The 21,648-nt window shown below is 47.8% G+C and overlaps 1 protein-coding gene across 1 annotated transcript; it reads left to right on the top strand.

Moving 5' to 3' along the window:
• Positions 1-3,996: 3,996 nt before the first annotated feature.
• On the top strand, positions 3,997-21,282 carry BSPRY (B-box and SPRY domain containing; the record flags this gene model as incomplete). Its single annotated transcript, XM_080709553.1, has 6 exons — positions 3,997-4,191; positions 8,461-8,559; positions 9,512-9,742; positions 12,176-12,201; positions 18,345-18,469; positions 20,756-21,282. The coding sequence occupies 6 exons, from the start codon at positions 3,997-3,999 to the stop codon at positions 21,280-21,282; spliced, it is 1,203 nt and encodes a 400-aa protein (XP_080565679.1).
• Positions 21,283-21,648: the final 366 nt, after the last annotated feature.

Genomic DNA, 21,648 nt, shown 5'->3' with positions numbered 1-21,648 from the left:
ACTCTGCTTCTTTTTTTTTTTTAATTTTTTATTTTTTGGTGGTACTGGGGTTCCTGGAAGCCCTTCTACCTCCGGGCTACACTCCCAGACCTATTTTTATATTTTTTATTTGGAAACAGGGTCTCCTAAGCCAGCGCGCGTGGCTGGCTTCGAACCTGCGCGATCCTCCTGTCTCTGCCTCCCAAGCACGGGGATTACAAGCGTGTGCCGCCACGCCCGGCTAAACTCTGCTTCTAAAAGTAAATCCATTCCCCTCGCAGCCCTTTCAATTTGCTAGTCCCTCTGCCCAGAAGCACATCTCATGATGATTTTGCTGCAGCTCTCTGTACCTGGCCTGCCTAAGGCCACTAATTGTCCTAGGTCTGCACCCAAGGAAGAGGCCCAGCTTTCCCCAAGGACCCACAGCTTCCTCCTCCTTAGAACAACAAAAACTCTAACCACCATCTCTAATTACCATGGCCCATTTCCATTCCTGCCCAGGAGGAGGTGTTACGAGGCCATCACCCTCCCACTGGGACTCACTGGAAAGCTTCTTTTGACACCAGGAACACGGAAACGCTTCTCCAAAGAACCCTCGCACATCTTACCTCGCAACCTGCTACATTTACAGATCCTCTTATGTCCAATAAAACACACACATTATCCCTTCTGTATGTCAAAGTCTCAAGCTAAGTAAGCACTCCATAGATAAGATCTCACTTGGTTCTTAAGGGCAGCCTGCCTCTGAGAGCTACACACTGACATTATCACCCCCGTGGTAGAGATGAGGAAACGCAGACAGGAGGGAAAGATGGAGCAATCTGACCACTGTACCATAGTGTCGTAGCTAGACGGAACTGATACCCTTATCTTCCCCTCTGTGTTCTCTCTATTCACAGGATGTAATATCTGTCTATTTGGGGGGACAAGTGTCCATCTGGAAGATGACTTCCACTCCATATTGCTCTAGGTAGCTGTTAGTTGCCCTTATACCTCAGGGGCTAAAGCTATGGGGCCTGATAAGAGAAGGGTTCTATCTATCCTCTTTGGGGAGTGATGGCTTAGAGGGGCCTAAGGGTAGAGCTGTCTGAGCCTCAGGAACCTGGGGATGGAAGGCATCTCTTCTAGCTTTTGCTTCTACCTGCGTCCAGGCATGATGAGCTCCGAGAACTCACCAGCGCTCCAGGCCTGGGCCCTTCTCCTTTGGGCCAAGTTGTCTGCTCAGCTCTCTGCCAAGACCTCCTTAGGTGGAGTTTGTGTTCCAATGGGACAGCAAAACTGTACCGGTGTGAGATGTAGCCGTGGGTTCTTGCTCTTAGCTGTTTTAGAAAAGAATAACCAGAACTCTTTTTGCTGTAAGCTTAAACAATTTTTTTTTTTTTTTTTTTTTTTTTTGGTGGTACTGGGGATCCTGGAAGCCCTTCTACTTCCGGGCTTCCCAGACCCATTTTTACATTTTTATTTGGAAACAGGGTCTCCTAAGCCAGCGCATGTGGCTGGCTTCGAACCTGCGCGATCCTCCTCTCTCTGCCTCCCAAGCGCGGGGATTACAAGCGTGCGCCACCACACCCGGCTTTAAACAATTTTTATTATTATAAAGGCAGAAAGAAAGGGAGACAGGAAGCACTGCTTTTGAGGTGCAGTGGAGTAATTTGAAAATAAGTCACTGAGGTTTTTAACATTAGAACAGTTTTTATAAGAATTCATCATCTCCTCTTTCCCATCCTGCTTGGACAATGGTCTTTTCACCTCCCCCTGACCTAATGCAGGCCCAGACCCACCAATTATCTCCATGGTGTTAGCCTTTCTTGTTAGATTTATGACCAAGATGTGCAAGATGTGTTACTCAGTTAACAAGGTCAGGGGTCACATGGTATGTGCCCACTTCGGAGGAGGCCTGTACCATCTTCCTGCATCCTTGGGGAGTTTTTAAGCCATTTTATATCTATCTGCTAGAAGTTATTTATTATGTGAGCTTGTCTTTAAAGTATGCAGACTTTGGGCTATAACTCTTTTGTGTGCTTGGTAATTAATAGAGGGTTCTCTTGACCCTAATTTAAACTACTGTGAGAATTTAGTGTTTGTTTTAACATTCCATGTTTAGCTGGGCTAACAGCTAACTTTTAGCTGACCGAGGTCAGTGTTGGCTGCAGCTCCTTGGCTGAAAGCTTAGAGGCAGAGAAAGGGATTTTATTGTTTTGCCTAAGTGTGAAAGCTTATTCTTATTAGCAATTAATACAGCTCTTATAAACAATAAATATAGGCTTAATCCCCATCAGTTTGGACACAGGGAGCAGCACTACCTTTCTTGTATGCCCAGGCTGATTGGATGGGGTCCCCAGAAGACAGTCAGATCCTGGGGGTGGCGTGGAGCAGCCATCTCAGAGACACAGTCCTCAGGTTTAGCAGTTCTTTCTGGAGGGGTCAGGTGGGTTTTTCTTCCACAGCCTATTTGCATATTTCAATTTTCTTTAAAATAAATATCTGTGCCAATTAAAAAATATCGAAATTCAAAAAATTTGGATGCAAATACCATAGTTTGAGAAAATCCACCCTAGAGGATTCTCACTGGGTCTCAGTATGTATGTAATGTGCAATTAAAAAAGAATTCATCATAGTCATTTAAGTCGGACTGCCTGGGTTTTAATCTCATTGCCATTAATTAGTAACTGTGACCCTCAGCAAGTTTCTTAACTTCCATAAAAATAGGAATCTTATAGTACTCTCCACTACTATTAGCAGATGCTTGGCACCTGCACCTGCTGTGTGCCAGATATTGTTTTATACTATGTGTGTGTCGTTTTTTGTTTTTTGTTTAAAAATTTTTTTTAATTTTTTATTTTTGGTGGTACTGGGGTTCCTGGAAGCCCTTCTACCTCCGGGCTACACTCCCAGACCTAATTTTTTACATTTTTATTTGGAAACAGGGTCTCCTAAGCCAGCGCACGAGGCTGGCTTCGAACCTGCGCGATCCTCCTGTCTCTGCCTCCCAAGCACGGGGATTACAAGCGTGCGCCACCACGCCCGGCTAGTTTTTTGTTTTTATACTAGAGATGTAACCCAGGACCTCGCACAGGCTAAGTAAGCGCTGTACCACCGGCTGTATTCTCAGCCTTTTTTATTTTGAGGCAGGTGCTCATTAAATCGAGGTTCTTCTGCCTCAGCCCCCATAGTCACTGGGATCACTGGCTGTGTCACAACATGCCTGGCATTGCTAAAGCTGTTTTAACTCATTTGCTTCTAAGGCCAAGTCCATGAGGCGGGTCTTTTCATTACCACTTGGAACCCAGGCCACTGAATGGCTAAGAGGGATTTGAGCCAGCAATCTGACACCAGCCTATTTTTCAGCTCTTTGCCTAAACTGCCTTCCAAAAAGGACTACTGCAGCAAGACAGGTGGCCTATGCCTGTGATCCCGGTACTTGTGCGGTTGAGACAGAGAGATCACAGGTTTGAGGCCAGCCTCATCAATCTAGTGAGACACTGTTTCGAAATAAAAAAAATAAAAAGGGCTGAGAATGTAGTTTGGAGATAGAATGTCCCTGGGTTCAATACCCAGTACAAAAAAATACAGGTGGTGGTGGTGGCGGCTTTGTAAGCATTACAGGATAGACTGCTTGTAAAGCGCTTAGCAAAAGCCAAAAGCCTGGCACTTAATACGTACTCAATAAAGTTTCCTACAGTCAGATTACTGTTTGGTGTTTTGTGATGCACACACACACACACACACACACACACACACACAGTGCTGGGATCAAACCTGAGGCTGGCCAGGAACCTGCCAATCTCCTGTCTCAGCTACCAAGTATTGGGATCACAAGCGTGCGCCACCACACCTGGCTTGTTTGTTATATTTTCAAAACGCGTACAACGCGGTTTAATTCAGCAAAGACTCCAAAAGACTGCCGGGCGGGCGGGGGCGGAAGGAGGAGCGGGGCGTGGCAAGGAGGGGCGTGGTCAGGGAGGCCCCGCCCCGCAGCACCTGCGACAGGTGGAGCGCGCGGCGCGGACCTCGGCCATGTCCGCGGAGGGCGCGGGGCCGCAGCCGGGGCCGGGGTCGGAGCCGGGCCCGCTGTGCCCGGAGCACGGCCAGGCTCTCGGCTGGTTCTGCGGCTCGGAGCGGCGGCCCGTGTGCGCCACCTGCACGGGGCAGGGCGGCCGCTGCCGGGGCCACCGCGTCCGCCGGGTGGAGGAGCGCGCCGAGGAGCTGCGGGTGAGCGGGCGCGGGCGGGGAAGGCGGGGGCGCGGACCGAGGCGGCGCCTGGCGGGGTCCGCGGAGACCGGGAGACCTGGGTGGGGCTGCCTCGGTGGCTTGGCTTGTTGATCAAGGCGTTTAAAGGCGTGGCCTCCGGAGTCAGGGTGACCCGAGTTCGAATCCCACCCCCTCCTGTCAATCCCGGTGAGTCATTAACTCCCTGAGCCTCAGTGTTTTCATTTGAAGCTGGGGAGAGTAATCGCACTTTTTTTTTTTTTTTTTTTTTTTAGCTGATCTCTGATAAGTCCTCATTCAGGCCCCCCTCTCCTTCTGCGGTTCCCAGGGAGGTGGTCTTCCCTTCCAGGACTGGGCTTGGCTGCACTTCAAGCTTGTTAGACCTGGAGAGGGCGGGAGGATACCTGGCGGTTCCCTTTCACTGGAGGTTGCTGCTCACCTCCACTTTCAGCCCCACTGCATGCTGGTCACCTTCCTGTCACCATCCCTCCCTGAGCTGCTGAGATTGGAGAGTCAGGGCACCTTGGTGTTTCCTGCCTCCTCCCACCCACCCTAACCTTGGTCCAGGGGGATTTCCTTGCAATTCGATTCTCCCAACCCCACCCTGCTGTTCAGCTCTGTGAGCGCCTAGGGCCCTTCTCTGGGGACTTTGCCTATTTAAACTGTACTGTAATGATCACGCCTCACAGGGTGCTGGGGCCAGACGGGGGTCAGTTATTCAGCAACACCCCAACGATCCTGGTTGGCTTCCCGTCAACAGTGGCGATGGCGTGGTGGCGCACACTTGTAATCCTAGTACTTGAGAGGCTGAGACAGGAGGATCACAGGTTCCTGACCAGCCTCAGAACTTGTGAGGCCCTCTGCAACTTAGTGAGACCCTGTTTCAAAATAAAGAATCAAATAGGGTTGAGGGTATAGGTTGGAGGTACAGTGCCCCTGGGTTCAATCCCCAGTACCACAAACCAAACCAAACCAAACAAAAAACACCAATAGTGATAATGAAAATAAACTTGAATAATGTGTTACAAACTGCTTGGGTGATGGAGAGGAACTTTGCAAATTCCAAAGCACTTATATCACTGTCATCCAGACCAAGCCTTTGAAGTGATAGTCCTACTCCCATTTTACAGAGGAGGAAACTAAGGCCCAGAGTAGGCAGTAACTCTCCCCAGGTTACTAATGTCCAGGGACCCAAGGCAGGGGGTGCATTCATTGACTATGAAGAGGAAACCACCTCTCCATTTCTGTGGTTAGCGGGAGGAAGTGACGCTCACGGGTCTGAGAATCTCATGAAACCTTAAACAGTAGCCATCAGGGGATATCTGAGTGTGGAAGGGGTTTAGAGTGGGCAGGGTGATGGGCCTGTCCTTATCTGAGAATGAACTCTGGCCTAGGGCACGTCCCCTGAACCCCCGGCCCCTCTCAAACCTTGGGGCATGTTCATCTCTTTTGCCTGGATGGGGTGGGGGAGGGCAAGTCCCCCCCTCACCCCTTCCAGTTTAGAGAGGACAATGTTTTTAGCACAGTCCTAGCTCTATCCCTCCAGCAAAGAAATTTCACTCCAGGGCAAGATTGTTACTGGACTGGGCAAAACCAGGACCAGTTCCACTACTCTGTGACCTTCTGGATTCCTGCCCGGTAGCTGTTTAGAACCTGGTCTCGGTTCCCTCAGACTTGTGGTGTATGGCGCTCACAGCTTCCTGAGTCAATGTTCAATTCTACAGGCTTTGCGTTTGGACCCGCGAAGTGTCGGACTGATTCCTACCTGTGGGAGGAAAGAGTCACAAGGGCTTCCTGGAAGAGGTGGCCTTTTTATTGATAGGAACTCTGAGGGTAAATAATGAAGGGACTCTTGCTTGGGAGGGCTCCAGCTGTTACCTGAAGAAATGGGAGTAGAACAGCAGGGCCCTCACTGTTTTTCCAGAGCCTCAGTTACCTTATATCTAAAATTCTCCCCTGTCCCCATGGTTGATGCTAGTAGTTTGTGAGCTGTGAACTGCTGGCCCTCTGGTTCTCAAGGCGGTGGGTGTTGGTTCATTCAACAAATATTGACTTAGGGCCCTTTTTGTTCAGGAGCTCCTGTCTAGGTCGTAGGACACAGGGAACGGGCCAAAGTCAAGGTGCTTAGGTTCTAGTGATGGGGGACAGATGCCTTAAAAAGTATGCGTACAATATATTGTCAGAGTTAAAGGTCCAAGTGAGAGAAAAAATAAATAAAACCAAAGTAGAGTATCGGGACAAGGAGTGTCAAGAAAGATTTCTCTGCTGGGCGTGGTGGCGCACGCTCGTAATCCCGGCATTTGGGAGGCGGAGACCGGAGGATCACAGCTCTCAGACAGTCTCAGCTACCTAGTCAGGCCCTTCGCAACTCAGTGAGACCCTGTTTCAAAAAATAAAAAGATGAGCCAGTCGTGGTGGCACACGCTTGTAATCCCCGCACTTGGGAGGCTGAGACAGGAGGATCGCACAGGTTCAAAGCCAGCCTCAGCTACTTAGTGAGGCTTTCAGCAACTTAGTGAGACCCTGATTCCAAATAAAATATTAAAAAGGTCTGGGAGTATGGCCCGGAGGTAGAAAGCCTTTGGGTTCCACCCCCAGTACCACCAAAAAAAAAAAAAAAAAAAAACAAAAAAACAAAAAAAAAAAAAAACAGGTGGAGCCGTGCTTGGTGGCTCACACTTGTAATCCCAGCTGGCCATCAACCTACAATCCTTCTGCTTCCCTTTTGGGTCCTCTTTTTCACTCATTGAAAACCTGCCCATCGCTGGGCATGGTGGCACGTGCTTATAATTCCCGCACTTGGGAGGCTGAGACAGGAGGATCGCATGGGTTCAAAGCCAGCCTCAGCTACTTAGTGAGGCTCTCAGCAACTTAGTGAGACCCTGTTTCCAAATAAAAATATAAAATAGGTCTGGGAGTATAGCCCGGAGGTAGAAAGCCCCTGGGTTCTACCCCGAGTACCATTAATCAATAAATAAATAAATAAAAATAAAAAGACTAAAATATAGGGCTGGGGGTGTAGCTCGGAGGTACAACGCCCCTGGGTTCCATCCCCCCCCACCCCCAAAAGGAAAGGTTTCTCTGAGAGGTGACATCTGGATGGAATGAAGGAACAAGTCACTCACATGCAGAGGCTACTGCTGGAGAAAGAAGGAACAGCAGGTGCAAAGGCACTGAGATGAGGACAAGTGTGGGGTCTTTAAGGAACAGAAAGAAGGTCCATGTGTAGTCGGAGGTGACATTGGAGACAGGCAGGATCCCCTCAGACAGGGATCCTTGGTGGAGGTAAGAAGGTTGATCTTACTGTGAGTGTATTAGAAAGCCACTGAAGATGTTGAGCAAGGCGTGGCCTAACCTCTCTCCTTACAAAAGGTGGCTGTGGCAGCCAGGTGCAGTGTAACCCCACGCCCTTATAATCCTCCATCCTTGTAATCCCAGTACTTGAGAGGCTGAGACTGGAGGAGTGCAGGTTTGAGGCCAGCCTCAGCAACTGAGTGAGACCCTGTTTCAAAATAAAAAGGGCTGCGGTGTAGATCAGAGGTAGGATGCCCTTGGATTCAAACTCCAGCACCACTACCACCAACAAAGAAAGCACACAACAGCGGTGGTGATTGTGGCTAAGGGGGAGGGAGGAGGTTGAGAACGGAAGCCAGGCTTTGAGGCTCTAGCCGGGCTCCTGTGTGACATGGTGGCCATCTGGGCAGAATAATAGGGGCGGGGGGGGACCGGAGGTGGTGAGGAAAGAGAGGGAGACTTTAGAAGTCGGTATGAGGTCGGTATCATCGGACCTGCTCACGGGCTAGATGCGGGTTGGAGAGAATCTCCGGGGTGTTTGCGGTCTGGGCCACAGGTTGCTGACTGGCGGTGCTGTTCGGCAGATGCGGATACCTTGGGTGGGGAAGCTCCGGAGCAGGTGTGGAGAGTGAGGGAGCTGGGCGTGAAGGAGGGTTGAGAGCATATGTGAGGACATAATTATAGTGATGGGCCGTGGGATTGGGGAGAAAAAAGGAAGTGAGGTTCTCAAAAGGGGAGAAGTGCCGAGACCAGTGGACGGGCGGCCTCATCTGACCAGGAGGACGGGACGTGGTGGGCAAGACGTGGGCTCTCTGGTGTGAGGAGTGTGGAAGCGGTGTTGCTTTTTGATGATGCAGGGGTCTGGGATATGACTATAGGCGTGAATGTCTAAGCTGGGGTAAAAGAGAAAAATTGCTGGAATGAATGAACGGCTTGTATGCATGGATAGAAATACCTTAAGTGTTGTTTGTGTTGCAGAACAAGATTGTGGACCAGTGTGAGCGGCTGCAGTTACAGAGTGCCGGCATCACCAAATATATGGCTGAGGTCCTGCCAGGGAAGAACCAGAGAGCTGTGGTAATTCACCCCTTTTCCCCTGTGCTGTGTCCTCCCCCAGGATAGGAGCCTATCCCGAGGGCCTTGGACAAGTCTAGGGTCCCTTCTCAACTGCACAGACTCCTTGCGCTACTAACAAAGTTGGAAGTCCAGGGAGGATGGTGTCCCATCTCTCTGAGACTGAGATTTTACCATCCAGATGGAGTGGGGTTGTTCCTGGTACCAGACTGGTTGCAGAGACTCTCCTAGAAAATATCTTTCTTGGATATCTTGGGGTAAATCATGGAGAAGGGCAGCATTCTTTCACCATCTAATTATTTTGTGTTCAGCCCCAGAACTGTACAATTACTTAGGGGCTTTGAGGATGAGTGTTCTTTAGGACAGTCTTAGGCAGTAGGTGGCAGTAGCATCCCTGTTTACAGATGGGGAAATGGGTCCAATGAGGTTAACTGACTTGACTAAAGCCACACTGCTCCTGACAGAGTTAGTTCTATGACCCAGATCTTCTGACGCCACATCCCTCTGCCCATCCTTTGGTCAGTGGACTCATCGCCCTGCTGTGTCCTTACTCTCTACTATGCACTTTGGGGCAGGGGCTATGAGTTCCCTTCTGCACATTGCCCTAAATACCCGAGGGAGATCTGGCACTGCCTTAGTTAAGGTTGTTGCTTTAATTTGTACTAGAGGTTGAACTCAGAGGCAGTCTACGGTCAAGCTACACTTCTAGCCCCATTTTTTTTTTTTTTTTTTTGGTATGGGGATGGAATGCAGGGGCATTCTTCCTCTGACCTACACCCCTAGCCCTCGCCCCCTTTTTATGAAACACGTGATCTTATTTAGTTGCTGAGTGTCTTAGTTAAGTTGCTGAGGCTGGCCTTGAATCTATGATCGTCCTGTCTCAGCCTCTCAAGTCCTGGGATTACAAGAGTGCACCACCATGCTTGACCCAACTCTTCATTTTCTCCCTTGTCAGAGCACGGCTAGTGCGGCGAGGGAAGTGGTTATCCAGCGGCTGAGTCTGGTGAGGAATCTATGTGAGAGCGAGGAGCAGCGGTTACTAGAGCGGGTGCACGGGGAAGAGGAGCGGGCCCACCAGAGCATCCTCACACAGCGGGTCCACTGGGCGGAGGCGCTGCAGAAGCTCGACACCATCCGCACGGGCCTGGTGGGCATGCTCACCCATCTGGACGATCTCCAGCTGATTGTAAGTCAGACAGGTGAAGTCTGAAAACATCGATGGTGTTCATGGGTGTTCAGAGGTGGGTGGCGAAGTGAATTTGGAGCAGGGACGGGTGACAAAGATTCCTTGCTTGGCCAAACTTTAGTCTGCCCATCTGGGTACTTCCTTGTAAAATCTAGTTTTGTTTTTAGTGAAAAGAATTCTTTTTCTTTCTTTTTTTTTTTTTTTTGGTGTTGGTACTGGGGTTTCTGGAAGCCCTTCTACCTTTGGGCTATACTCTCAGACTATATATATATATATATATATATATATATATATAATTTTTTTTTTTTTTTTTTTTGGTGGTACTGGAGTTCCTGGAAGCCCTTCTACCTCTGGCTACAATCCCACAGGCTACACTCCCAGACCTATTTTTATACTTTTTAAATGTGGAAACAGGGTCTCTTAAGCCTGCAAGGCTGGCTTCGAACCTGCGCGATCCTGTCTCTGCCTCCCAAGCGCGGGGATTACAAGCGTGCGCCACCATGCCTGGCAGACCTATTTTATATTTTTTTAAATTTGGAAACAGGGTCTCTTAAGCCCGCGAGGCTGGCTCTGAACCAGCGCGATCCTCCTGTCTCCGCCTCCCAAGTGCAGGGATTACAAACGTGCGCCATCACACCTGGCTCGAAAAGAATTCTGATCAGTCAGTTTAGCTAAAAACTCTGCCCTCCTCCCATTTTTAATTTTTAATCATTTTCCAGAGCTGATCAGGGCCCTCATCCTCTACCCTCCCTTAGGTGATGTCTGACAACCCTGGCTTGTCTTTAGTGAGAGAATCCTGTTAGGTTGGGTTAGCCAGAATCTCCCTTATCCCTGATGTTTCTTCTTAATCATTTTCCATTCACTGACCCTCATGGTGTTCCTTGGCTATAAATTCCCCTTCAAGCCCAATTTCTTCCCTGCTACAGTGGTTCCTATACCCATCTCGTGGTCCTGAGTGGTCGTCCTTACCGTGCTATAACAAGGATCACTGAATACTTTCTTCTTGAACATGAGTCAGGGAAATCAAATTATATGGGTTTCGGCCAGGCATGGTGGCGCATGCTTGTAATCCCCGCGCTTGGGAGGCTGAGACAGGAGGATCGCACAAGTTCAAAGCCAGCCTCAGCTACTTAGTGAGGCTCTTAGCAACTTAGTGAGACCCTGTTTCCAAATAAAATATAAAATAGGTCTGGGAGTATAGCCTGGAGGTAGAAAGCCTCTGAGTTCCACCTCCAGTACCACCAAAAAAAAAAAAAAAATTATATGGGTTTGGGAGAGGGCACCTAAGAGCTATGTTCTTTCAGTAGAGAGCAAGTGCTTACTGAATGCCTACTATGTGCTAGGCATCGTGTAAAGGGGCAGAGGTACAGGATACAGCTCCCAGCTGCTCCCAGCCGCACAAAGGAGACAAACGCATTAACTGCCAATGACAGCATTCGAGGATATGTGGTATGGCAGAGGAAATCCCTCAGAGCTAGGGAGGGAGCCTCCAGGCTAGGAGGAGGGAAGGCCCTGGTGAAGTGACTGAGAAGTGGTAAGAATAGCCGTGTTAAGTCAGGCACAGTGTTGCACACCTATAGTCCGAGCACTTTGCAGGCCGAGACAGGAGGATTGCAAGTTTGAGCCCAGTGCACAATAATTTAGTAAGGCTGTTTAAGAAAAAGAAAAGAAAATGGCTGGAGGTGAAGTTGAGAGGTAGAATTCCTTTGGGTTCAATTCCCAGTACATCCCTTCTCACACATAAACAAAACAAATAATATCAATGAACAAAAACAAAAGCAAAACTCCGTAATAACCATGTTAAAGCAAGTGGGGAGAAAATTGAGAAGTGTGTAGAGCAGAGAATGTGCTCTACTGAAGACCTGACCAGGGCTCCGATATGGAAGTAGAGTTCATCTTTAATACTGCCAGAAATGAGCACCGTTAATATTTGGTACCTAGCCCTTCAAAGTGTTTCATAGATAAACAGGCGCCTCCAGTCTTAAGGAGACAGGGTGGCAGTGGAGTAAAAAGGCCAAGCCCAGGGAAGAAGACTGGATCAACTGAGCTGTCCGCTGCACTTCACGTAGGCGGTTTCCATGACTGCCCTGGCAGCTTCTCCGCATGGAGCACATTCTCAATAGAAGACCCACAAAGTCTCAGCCTTCCTGGAGCTGACAGTCTTCATGGGGGCATGTGTGGGGAAATGGGGGATGGTTTTGAAGTGGTCCAGGATGCCCTGGGGCAGAGATAGTAGAGTTTCATTCTGAGCATGTGGCATGGGTGTGTGTGAAAGCAGCTTCTAAAGCTTTGTCCTGGCCTCAAGGAAGGAGCGGGGGCTTGGGTTCCAGAGTTTGGATCCACACGGAGCTCTCTACGGTTAAAAGTGCCCTTCAAGTCTTGACTGCCCACCAGGTTTGGTGCCAAGCCTGACTTTGTTTTCTTTTTTCACAGCAGAAAGAAGAGGAGATTTTCGAGAGGTGAGTATGGTCCCATGATTTGCTTGGCCGGTTATTAAGACCCCGAGGCCTCTTCCCAGTGCAGTATCCTCAGGCCCTCCTGCTCTTGGGAGAAAGTACAGGGCACACGGGAGAATGATTCCCTGGAGCCTGGCTTGGTGGTCAGGGGTGTTCCTGCCCCTGGCCTGGGTGACTACTTCATAGCCCACACAGAAGGAAAACAAAACAGAAACAGATACTTATTAGCCAGAGCCTTGCAGTGAGCTTTTTAAATATGTTTTTATAGCCGGGCATGGTGGTGCATACTTGTAATCCCAGCATTTGGGAGGCTTAGACAGGAGGATCACGGTCTGTGGACAGCCTCAGCTACTTAGTGAGGCTCTTTGCAATTCAGTGAGACCCTGTTTCAAAATAAAGAATAAAATATAGGGCTGAGGGTGTAGCTCGGAGGTAGAATGCCCCTGGGTTGCATCCTCAGTACCGCCAAAAAATAAATAAAAATAATAAATAAATAAATAAATAAACAACAAATAAATAATTTTTTTGTGTGCTGGGTGTGGTGGCACACATCTGTAAGCCCAGGACTTGAAAGTCTGAGACAACCAAGTATGGTGGCGCACGCTTGTAATCCCAGCACTTGGGAGGCTGAGACAGGAGGATCGCAGTTCATGGACAGCCTCAGCTACTTAGTGAGGCCCTCTGCAACTCAGTGAGACCCTTTTTCAAAATAGAGTAAAAAAATAGTGCTTGGGGTGTCAGGATTGTGGCCAGAGAAACTTTTTACTTAGTGAGACCCAATTTCAAAATAAAACATTAAAAATCGGGCTGTAGTATACTGTAAAATTAAATCAATCAATAAATAAATGTTTTTGCAGGGCCTCTTGCACTCTCGGCAAAGTGCTCTACATCTGAGCTATACATATATATGTGTACACATATATACATGGATACATATATATTTTTGTGTGTGTGTGGTACTGGGGGGTGGAACCCAGGGGCTTTACTACCTCTAGGCTATACTTTTTTTTCTTTCTTTTTTCTTTTTTCTTTTCTTTCTTTTTTTCTTTTTTTTTTTTTTTGTGGTACTGGGGTTCCTGGAAGCCCTTCTACCTCCAGGCTACACTCCCAGACCTATTTTTACATTTTTATTTGGAAACAGGGTCTCCTAAGCCAGCACGCGGGGCTGGCTTCGAACCTGCCTGATCCTCCTGTCTCCGCCTCCCAAGTGCGGGGATGACAAGCGTGCGCCACCACGCCCTGTGCCTATTTTATATTTCTTATTTGAAGACAGGGTCTCTTAAGCCAGTGGAGGCTGGCTTCAAACCTGCACGATCCTCCTGTCTTAGTCTCCCAAGTGCAGGGATTACAAGTGTGTGCCACCACGCCTGGCTGGTCTATACTCCCAGACCTATTTTTTAAATATTTTATTTGGAAAGCATGATTAGATCTCAGTTGCACAAATATATATATATTTACTTGTTTTTTCTGGCCTATTTGAGGATATGTTGCAGAAAGTATGGACTTAAATATTAATGCATGTATTTCCTAAGCACAAAGACATTTTCTTAAATAACTCCAGTATAAAATTCCAGAAATTTAACATATAACACTATTATCTGATATACAGTCTATCTATATTTGAAAGTTGCGAGTTGTCCTTAACTTTTTTTTAGTACTGGAGATTAAACCTAAGGGCATTCTGCCTCCAAGCAATACCTCCAGCCTTTCTTATTTTTTTTTATTTTGAAGCAGGGTCTTGATAAGTTGCTAAGGATCTTGCTAAATTGCTGAAGTTGTCCTTGAACCTGCAATCTTCCTGTCTCAGCACTATATATGTGTGTGTGTGTGTGTGTGTGTGTGTGTGTGTGTGTGTGTGTGTGTGTATAATATTGTACTGGGGTTTGAACCTAGAGAGTTCTACCTCTGAGTTACATCCCCAGCCCTGTTTTGTTTTATTTTGAGACAGGGTCTTGCTAAGTTACTCAAACTGACATTGAACTTGTGATCTTCTTGTCTCAGCCTCCCAAGGACTAGGATTGTAGACATATAATAAAGCCCATGGCTTATTTTTTAAATTAATTTTTGGTACTTTATTATTTATTTATTTATTTATTTATTTATTTATTTATTTATTTTGTGGTACAGGGGCTGGAACCCAGGGGCTTTTCTACCTCCGGGCTACACCCTCAGGCCTATTTTATACTTTATTTGGAAACGGTCTCACTAAGTTGCTGAGAGCCTCACTAAGTAGCTGAGGCTGGCTTCAAACCTGTGCAATTCTTCTGTCTCAGTCTCATAAGTGCTGGGATTACAAGCATGCGCCACCAATGCCCGGCTTTTTGGTACTTTTTATTGAACTCAGGGGCATTCTATCTCTGAGCTATACCCCCAGCCCTATTTTTTATTATTTATTTTGAAACAGGGTCTTAATAAGTTATGGAGGGCCTCACTAAGTAGCTGAGGCTGGCCATGAACCTGCAATGCTCCTGTCTCCACCTCTTAAGTACTAGGATTACAAGTGGGCACTACCATGCCAACCTCATTTTTTATTTTGAAACAAGGTCTCACTAATTTGTTGAGGGTCTTGCTAAATTGCAGAGGCTGGCCTTGAACCTTGAAGAGAAGGTGATCTTCTGGTCTTAGCCTCCCAAGTACTGGGGTTACAGATTGTGCCACACTTGGCTTGGGATGTAGTACCAGGGATGAAACCCAGAGGCATTCTACCTCCAAGCTATATTGCCAGCTCTATTTTTTATTTTGTTTTATTATTATTATTTTTTTTGTGGTACTGGGGTTCCTGGAAGCCCTTCTTCCTCCGGGCTACACTCCCAGACCTATTTTATATTTTTGAAACAGGGTCTCTTACGCCAGGCTGGCTTCGAACCTGCGCGATCCTCCTGTCTCCGCCTCCCAAGCGCGGGGATTACAAGCGTGCGCCACCACGCCCGGCTCTATTTTTTATTTTGAAACAGGGTCTCACTAAGTTGTAGAGGGTCTCACTGAATTGCTGAGGCTGGCTGCCAACCTGCGGTCCTCCTGTCTCAGCCTCCCAACTACTGGGATTACAAGTGTGCACTGCTCTGCCCAGTTCATCTTAATCACTGTGTAAGGTGATGTCTGAAGTGACATTTACCAGTTTTCTTCTATAGAATTACCTTTTCCTTTGTATAAATAATGAGCTGAGAGGAGTTACTTTCTTTATACATCATTCCCTTCAAACTTCTACCTAATCGTTTTAGCATCCATGGATAATTCCTGAATAAATTATTCCTGTGTGCTTATTCGTTCATTCACTTATTTGTTATCAATACAGACACATGGGTTCCTGTTTCATTCAATGCAGTAGCCTATTATTGCAATTATTATTATTATTATTAATTATTATTATTATTATTTACTGGGGATTGATTCCAAGGGTTTTATACCACAGAACTACACTTCCAGCCCTATTTATTTATTTATTTATTTATTTTGAGACCAAATCTTGCTAAATTGCCCTGCTAGCTTTGATATTATGATCTTCCTATCTCAGCCTTCCAAGTACTGGGATTACAAGTGCTCTACCATGTCTGGTTGACTTTGTTAATTCTGATGTTCCGATTAGCCCACATTTGGTCAATCAGAGCCTCTTCAAGCTGAACTCTATGCTGTTTTTTGACAAATCCCTATTCTTCTTTAAGCATTTTCTCTAGCACAGGAAGATATCCCAGAATCAATCTGTTCTTTTCCTGCCACTGTCCCAGAATCGGTTATTTCCCCAAAGATCTTAGTTCATTTTAATGGGGAGAAATATTTAGAAGCTACAATCTGGGGATTAAGCATCGTCATCGCTACTGATATGACATTGCTTCCAGGCCTCCTCCGTGGACAGCAGGCAGAGCTAGGTGTATATATGTAACTGTCATATATAACTTTGCATCACAACCCCAATTCCAATCTAGCACCATGAGGTGTTTTTTCTTTGCCTGCCCCCATTCTATGTTTGTCTTTCTCCCCATTCTTTTCTTCTTTTTCTTCTTCCTTTTTTCTGTTTTGTTTTGTTTTATTTTTGGTGCTGGGGATAGAACCCAGGGGCATTCTACCTCTCAGGTAGACTTCCAGCCCTTATTTGGTTTTTAATTTTGAAACAGGTTGCAGAGGGCCTCACTAATTTTTGGAGGATGGCCGTGAACCTGTGATCCTCCTGTCTCAGCCTCCCAAGTACCGGGATTACAGGCATGCACCACCATACCTGAGGTATCTTTCTTCTTTTAGAGTGAGAACTCTGGCTCCCAGCAACATCAATATATTTATTCTTTTGCTCAGTTTCTCAGTATATCCCTGAAATCATCTGGGAACTGCTAAGCCCATACTACCATTAACAGACTTACTAGTCGAGTTCAGAATTTGCCTGTAGCTCTTCGTGTGCTCAGGCTGTGGGTGTGTACTCTCACAGTGCTGTGTTCCAAAGGCACCCCTTTTGTTCCCCTTGTAGCTGGACACTCTCTTGTCTGAATCTTTGCTCTTCCCTGTCAAGTGAGATAAGCTGTTCCTCTGGCACACACTTGTAATCAGAAATGCCGTTGCTGGCCCTGGCGGTGTTTCTGCATCCCGGGCTGGGCTCAGCTCTGACCTGGCAGTGGCGGCAGGGCCCTGCGGTGTTTCAGCCTTATTTTCCTTCCAGCCCTTTGGGGCCAGGAGTTTCCTATTCTCTGCCATGTGGCAGCCTGGGAGGTTTCTCTGTCATCTCTATTGCATGTGGGATGAATGCTCAGCACTGTTGATGCTGGCTTCTGTATCCACCTCACCTGTTGGCTGGGGCTTCTCTGGACAGAGCTACTGTGCTCTAAGAAGATGGTGACAGATTCCCTGCGATCACAAAGAGCCTTTGTTAACCAGAGCCCACTCAGCATTTCTTTTGATTTATTTATGTATCTATGTATTTATTTATTTATTTATTTATTTATTTATTTATTTATTGGTTGTACTAGGGGTTAAACCTGGGGACATTCTACTTCCAAGCTACACTTCTATCTTATTTTTATTTTTAAACAGGATCTCTCTAAGTTGCTGAGGCTGGCTTCAAACCTGCAACCCTGTCTCGGCCTTCCAAGTACTGGGATTACAGGTGTGTGCCACCACGCCCTGCTCACACTCAGCGTTACTAAGGCTCCCTTCACCGTGTTCCTCCCAGGCGAGGACAGTCAGTGGCAAACTTGCAAAGATCTCATATCCGTCAGGGGAGAGCGGGTGTACACTCTCCGAATGACCTCAGAGCCATCTTTAGGATTAGAAATGGTGGAAAGGTTCTTTCTGAGAACCAGGTCAGAGGGCTGCAAAGCTCTGAGGTAAATCTCCACGTCACTCTAGATTCCTTTGGGATTTCATTTCAGGTCAAGGAAAATCTTACGTTAAATTTTGCCTGGGCTCTTTCCTGGGCTTGTTCTACTTTTGCATGGAAGCCAGATTTGAATCCAGCCCCCCCTTTCAGCTGAGTGCCTTCCCTGAATCTTCGCTTTCCCCTGTCAAGTGAGATAAGCCGTTCCTCTGGCACACACCTGTAATCCCACACTTGGGAGACTGACACAGGAGGACTGTGGGCTCAAGGCCAACCTCGGGACCTTAGTGGGGTCTGGCTGAGTCGCTGAGGCTGGCCTTGAACCTGTGATCCTCCTGTGTTTCCCAAGTACTTTGACTGCACGCATGTGTCATTATGCCCAGCAAGGCTACACCTTCTGACCAAACCAAGGGAAATTTCCTTTCTGCAGTGGGTTTTGGAGGAGGTGATATGTGTTCTGGTCAGGATGTTGGCGTGAAAATGCTGCCTTCCACACGGGGGTTCCATGGCCCAGGTCCTGGTCCCAGCTCTGCTACCAACGACTAAGGCTCGCTCACGAATCACTCCCTCCACAGAGCACGGGGCCCCCAGTCTGCGCATTGTCCATGTGCTTTGCTGGAATTCAGGCTTGCAGGAGGCAAGAGGGAAACGCCCACCTTTCCTTCCGTCTCAAGCCCCTTTCGTGGCCCCTCTGTGGAGTTATTTGCCAATCTCAGCGACAACCTGGTAGGAGGAGGATTTCACTTCTGTCCTCCTCCTCTCATCCCATATGTATCAGATACACTTCCAGAACTTTCCTGAATCTCTGTCTCATTTCTTGTTTGTTTGTTTGTTTTTCCTACCTAAGGGCTGAGGAAGCAGAGGGCATTTTGGATCCCCAGGAGTCAGAAAAATTAAACTTCAACGAGAAGTGCACTTGGAGTCCACTACTGACCCGACTCTGGGCGACGGCAGCTCTCGGGTCTCTCTCAGGTTAGGAGCCCCCAGAGCCCAGCACCCTCCGGAGCCAGCGGGAGTGTGTGCGCTGCTGGGTCACAGTGGGTGCCAGTGCTGCTGGGGTGGTAGCTTAGGCAACTGGTGATGTGGGGGCAGGCTGCTCCGTGGGACCAGGACTCGGGCCGGGCCAATTCTTCCTGTTTGCAGACCCATCTGTTCTATGGTTGGGGCTTAATTAATCTTGCCCCTAAAAAATCATGTTTTCCTTATCCCCTGCCCTTTGTAGGCAGCTTATTATGATGTATTGGAAACCTTAGGTTTCTCTCTTTCTTTTTTTTTTTTTTTTTTGGTGGTACTGGGATTCTGGGAAGCCCTTCTACCTCCGGGCTACACTCCCAGATCTATTCTTACATTTTTATTTGGAAACAGGATCTCCTAAGCCAGTGCGCACAGCTGGCTTCAAACCTGCGCGATCCTCCTGTCTCTGCCTCCCAAGCACAGGGATTACAAGTGTGCGTCACCACGCCCAGCTTCTCTCTCTCTCTCTCTCTCTCTCTCTCTCTCTCTCTCTCTCTCTCTCTCTCTCTCTCTCTTTTTTCGTGGTACTGAGAATTGAACACAGAGGCATTCTTCTACTACCAAGACTGTCGTCGTTCTCCTCCTCCTCCTCCTCCTTCTTCTTCGCATTGCAAATTGAACCCAGAGACATTCTACCTCTGAGATAAACCCCCAGTCATATTTTATTTCTTGTTTGGAAACAGTCTCACTAAGTTGCAGAAGGCCTGTTTTTGAGGCTGGCTTCAAACCTGCAGTCCTCCTGTCTCAACCACCCAAATATTGGGATTACAAGTGTGCGCTACCATGCTCAGCTGGAGGCATTCTACTTCTGACCTACATCCCTAGCCCTATTTTTTATTTTTATTTTGAAATAAGGTCTTGCTAGGCTGATGAGAGTCTCACTACTTGCTGGGCTGTCCTTGAACCTGCGATCCTCCTGTCTCAGCCAAGTACTGGTATGTGCCACCACACCTGGTTTCTCTTTAAGAAAGTATAATGGATGGCCAACTGGAGGACATCAAGACCTGGAATGAAGCTGCCTGGATTTGCCTCATCTACTCACTTAACAGACATTGGGCCTGGCCCTTTATTGCAGGCTGCGGCATCAAAGTGAGCTTGGCCCAGTCTCTTGCCTCTAGGAATTCACACTAAGCATGGGGGTTCTCAAAGCAGGCTTCCATTAGGCTGGATAGAAGCTTTCATACTCATTCCCAGTGGTAATCTTTACATAATTCATGGAAAGTTTTGGTTAGTAGATTGAATCACTTACGATTTTAACCCATCCTCTGCATATTATCTTTAAAATTTTGGTATAAGCAATAGCTTGTCTGTACTTTATTCTAGTATCAGATCACATCTGGTTTATCAGCAATCTGTTTAATGAACTGTCAGGTATGGTGGCACATGCCGGTAATCTCTGTTCTTGGGAGGCTGAGATAGAGGGTTGCAGGTTTTTTAAGCCAGCCTCAGCAATACAGCAAAATCGCCAGCAATTTAGACTCTGTTTAAAATATATATATATATATATATATATATATATATATATATATATATATATATATAATAAAGCTGGGCGTGGTGGCACATACCTGTAATCGCAGTACTTGGGAGGCTGAAGTAGGAGGACTGCAATTCACAGCCAGTCTCAGCAACTTGGTGAGATCTTCTACTACTTAGTGAGACCTTGTTTTAAAATAAAGAATAAAATAGGGCTGGGGGTGTAGCTCAGAGGTCGAATGCCTGTGGGTCCAATCCTCAGTATCACAAAAATAAAAAATAAAAAGGATGGGGTTTAGCTCAGAGATAGAGTCAGGGGCTCTGTCCCCAGGCTAAGTCAGACTGGAGGTGATAGGCATACCTGGCTAAAAAGCAGTACAACCAGCACTCGATGTGGGAACAAAATGCTGGGTCTTCACTTGACCCTCAGAACCTTGGGCAAGCCACTTCTCTCTGGGCCTTATTACTATCAGCGTTTACAGATGAAGGTCTTGGGCTAATCATAGCCACTGTTATCCAAGCTACAGCTCAACAAGCCCTTATATACTAGGCACTTTCCATGGGTCGTTCCATTTGATTCTTATGACCACCCTGTGATTACATCTTACTTGATACCTATTTTAGTGTTGAGGAAAATGAGACCCAGAGAGAGTAAATGGCTTGTCTGAGGTCTCATGGCCAGTGAGCGGGAGGAAGCCCTTTACTACTTGTGGGACCAGGTGAGGCTCAGGGGGAGGGCCTGGACCATGCTGAATAGTCTTTCTGCAGGCACGGAGGATGTACGTATTGACGAGAGGACTGTCAACCCCTTCCTGCAACTGTCAGATGACCGGAGGACCCTGACCTTCAGTGCCAAGAAGTCCAAGGCCTGTGCAGATGACCCAGAGCGCTTTGACCACTGGCCCAATGCCCTGGCCACCACCTCCTTCCAGACCGGGCTCCACGCCTGGACGGTGAATGTGCAGAACAGTTGCGCCTACAAAGTGGGTGTGGCTTCAGGCCAGCTGCCCCGCAAGGGTTCTGGCAGTGACTGCCGCCTGGGCCACAATGCCTACTCCTGGGTCTTCTCCCGCTACGATCAGGAGTTCCGATTCTCACACAACGGGCAGCACGAGCCCCTTGGGCTGCTGCGGTGCCCGGCCCAGCTGGGCGTGCTGCTGGACTTGCAGGCACAAGAGCTGCTCTTCTACGAGCCGGCCTCGGGCAGCGTGCTCTACACCTACCACACCGCCTTCCCGGGGCCCCTCTTCCCCGTCTTCGCTGTGGCTGACCAGACCATTTCCATTGTCCACTGACTTCTGGCCATAGGGAGGCCAGCTCCAGCTCCCTACCACCCTCTCAGGTCAGGCCATGTTTCTACTTAGTACTCTTTTCCCCAAACGACACACGTGATGTTTCTAGGAGAAATAGGGCCGGTGCCCAGATGGCAGTGATGGGTATGCTTCAGGACTGGGCATCTGCAGGAACTTGCTGCTCCCTGCAGGTTAGTCTCCCAAGTCTTCCATGCATCTGTCTTCTGAGGGTGTCTGTCACCTTATCTCTGGTAGCCAGCGTGGTGCCAGGAGCAATGGTGAGCATGCGGTCATTATTTGGTGAGAACAGATGAACAGGTGACTAGGTGGGTGTGGTGGTTTTTGGAGAAGTACTTCAGCCCCCTGCCT

The sequence above is a fragment of the Muscardinus avellanarius genome, assembly GCF_963383645.1.
Source record: "Muscardinus avellanarius genome assembly, chromosome: 13".
NCBI classification, from domain to species: Eukaryota; Metazoa; Chordata; class Mammalia; order Rodentia; family Gliridae; genus Muscardinus; species Muscardinus avellanarius.
The sequence above is the reverse complement of the archived record's forward strand: the minus strand, read 5'-3'. Positions and strand labels throughout refer to the sequence as shown.